General features: G+C 40.3%; 1 protein-coding gene across 1 annotated transcript; it reads left to right on the forward strand.

Annotated features, from left to right (window-relative positions):
* Positions 1-625: 625 nt before the first annotated feature.
* On the forward strand, positions 626-2158 carry LOC127112045 (uncharacterized). Its single transcript, XM_051046238.1, has 2 exons — positions 626-1771; positions 1913-2158. Exons 1-2 carry the CDS (start codon positions 626-628, stop codon positions 2156-2158), a joined length of 1392 nt encoding a protein of 463 aa, XP_050902195.1.

Raw genomic sequence — 2158 nt, forward strand, 5'->3', positions numbered from 1 at the left:
TGCTAAGCTAGTCCCAAGAGAGGAGGGCAAATTTTGAGATGTTACACTAGGGAAGAGGCACAGTCGGAACAAGTTCGATTGATGCATTCACTGAGATCCCTAGTACACGGGCCATACCAACATCTGGATCCATGGCCTTAAATAATTCGACAACAATGCCTATTATGTCAAGCGTAGCAGACGTTTCTGCAAGTTCAATCCCTGGCCCGTTTTCGACAATTGTCGGAACCCAACCAACACCTACTACCCTTAGGCCACCGGGATTTGAGAATTTTTGGCCTTGGAGAGAATACCCATATGGAATGCCATATACTTCCATGGCAGGACTTCAAAATAATACTTCCATATATACTCAACCCCATAATACGGTTGTTTCGCCAATTCAAAATTTTGGTTCTGGCATGAACCATGTAGGTCGAAATACCCAATCACAAGGATTATCCACCCTATTACATACCCTTACAACGAATAACCAGGCAGCCTTTAGACAACAAATGGATGCTAGTAACCATGATATGGTATGAGTTCTTGCCAGAGAAATGAATACCATTTTTCTCCCCTAATACATAATGTAAATAGGACTAACAATGATAATGCCCAAACATACCAACAACTGTCAGCGCAAATGAGACGCATATCAGATTTCCTATGCGCCCCTCAGTCCTCTGTTCGACGCAGACCAAACCAAGTTATAATCCAGGAAGAAAAACCAACTATAAATCAGGTTCGACCACCTAGACAAGCGCCTGACGAAAGGGTCATGGGGGCAAGATTAGAACAACAACCAGTTCGACAGGAAGTCCCTGAAGAACAACCTAGGAGAGTAATGATGGTTAATAGAGACCAGGATGCAAACAAATTAATTCATAGGGTTAGGCAAGAAAACATGATGGAAAATAACTTAACTACTATGATAGAGAGAATCATGGCCCATAATGGTCTGAATACAGGACTTCGACGACCAAATTATACCTCTCCTTTATCAGAATACGTCCTACAAACTGAATTACCAATGGGTTGTAAAATCCCTAAGTTCACCAAATTCTCAGGGGACACTAGCGAATCCACTATAGAACACATAGCCAGATACATGACTGAGGCAGGGGATTTGGCGAACAGTGAGAACCTAAGAATGAAATATTTCCCCAGTTCTTTAACGAAGAATGCCTTCATGTGGTTTACAACTTTGCCACCAAATTCCATAGATACTTGGCCTCATTTGGAGAGATTATTTCATGAACAATTCTACATGAGCCAAACTAAGATAAGTCTTAAGGAATTAGCCAGTATTAAAAGAAAATTCACTGAACTTATAGATGATTATCTGAATAGGTTCCGTTTGTTGAAATCTAGATGCTTTACAGTAGTGCCTGAACATGAGTTGGTCGAAATGGCCGCTGGAGGGTTAGACTATTCCATTAGGAAAAAGTTAGATACCCAGTATCTAAGAGATATGGCCCAATTAGCAGACAGGGTTCGACATGTCGAACGTTTAAAAGCTGAAAAGGCCAGAGCGAATAAGAATTATAAGAAAGAAAGGGTTGCTTATGTCGAAGTCGAAGATGAGGAGTCTAAAATATCTAATGACCCTTATGGTCTCGAGGAATTCGAAGTAGATTTGGCTGAATTAAAAGAAGCACCACCTTATGCTTGTAAATTACTTACACCTTCGAATGGTAGGAACCCTGTCGAAACTGAAAAGAATGATAGATTTCCTAAAAAGACTTACACATTTGATGTTACCAAATGTGATGAAATCTTTGATTTATTGGTAAAAGATGGTCAAATGATAGTGCCTCCTAATACCAAAATTCCTCCGTTAGAACAACGGAAGAAAAGAGGCTTCTGTAAATATCACAAATTTTTAGGCCATAAAACCTCACAATGCTTTCTTTTCAGGGATCTTATTTAGAATGCAATTAAGGATGGCCGCCTCAAGTTTGCTGACAGGGGGAGAAACCAGATGAAGGTTGACGTTGACCCCCTCAACATTGCTAACACAAATTATGCTGAACCTGTCGAAATCAACATGATTGACATGGTGGAAGTGGAGGTTGTGAAGGAAACAGGAACTGAAGGTTATGTGCTAGTTGGAAAACAAGCTACTGATGGCCTAAATAATGATGTTCCATTTGGAATTTCTGTCGAAGGTGAATAG

This window comes from Lathyrus oleraceus, unplaced genomic scaffold, assembly GCF_024323335.1.
Source record: "Lathyrus oleraceus cultivar Zhongwan6 unplaced genomic scaffold, CAAS_Psat_ZW6_1.0 chrUn0024, whole genome shotgun sequence".
Lineage (NCBI taxonomy): Eukaryota > Viridiplantae > Streptophyta > Magnoliopsida > Fabales > Fabaceae > Lathyrus > Lathyrus oleraceus.

What these genes read in the sequence shown, in the direction of transcription:
- LOC127112045 (XM_051046238.1), top strand. Translation starts at nt 626, where the DNA reads ATGAGACGCATATCAGATTTCCTATGCGCCCCTCAGTCCTCTGTTCGA. An exon ending in ATGAAATCTTTGATTTATTG is followed by an intron (nt 1,772 to 1,912) that starts GTAAAAGATGGT and finishes GATCTTATTTAG; the next exon opens with AATGCAATTAAGGATGGCCG.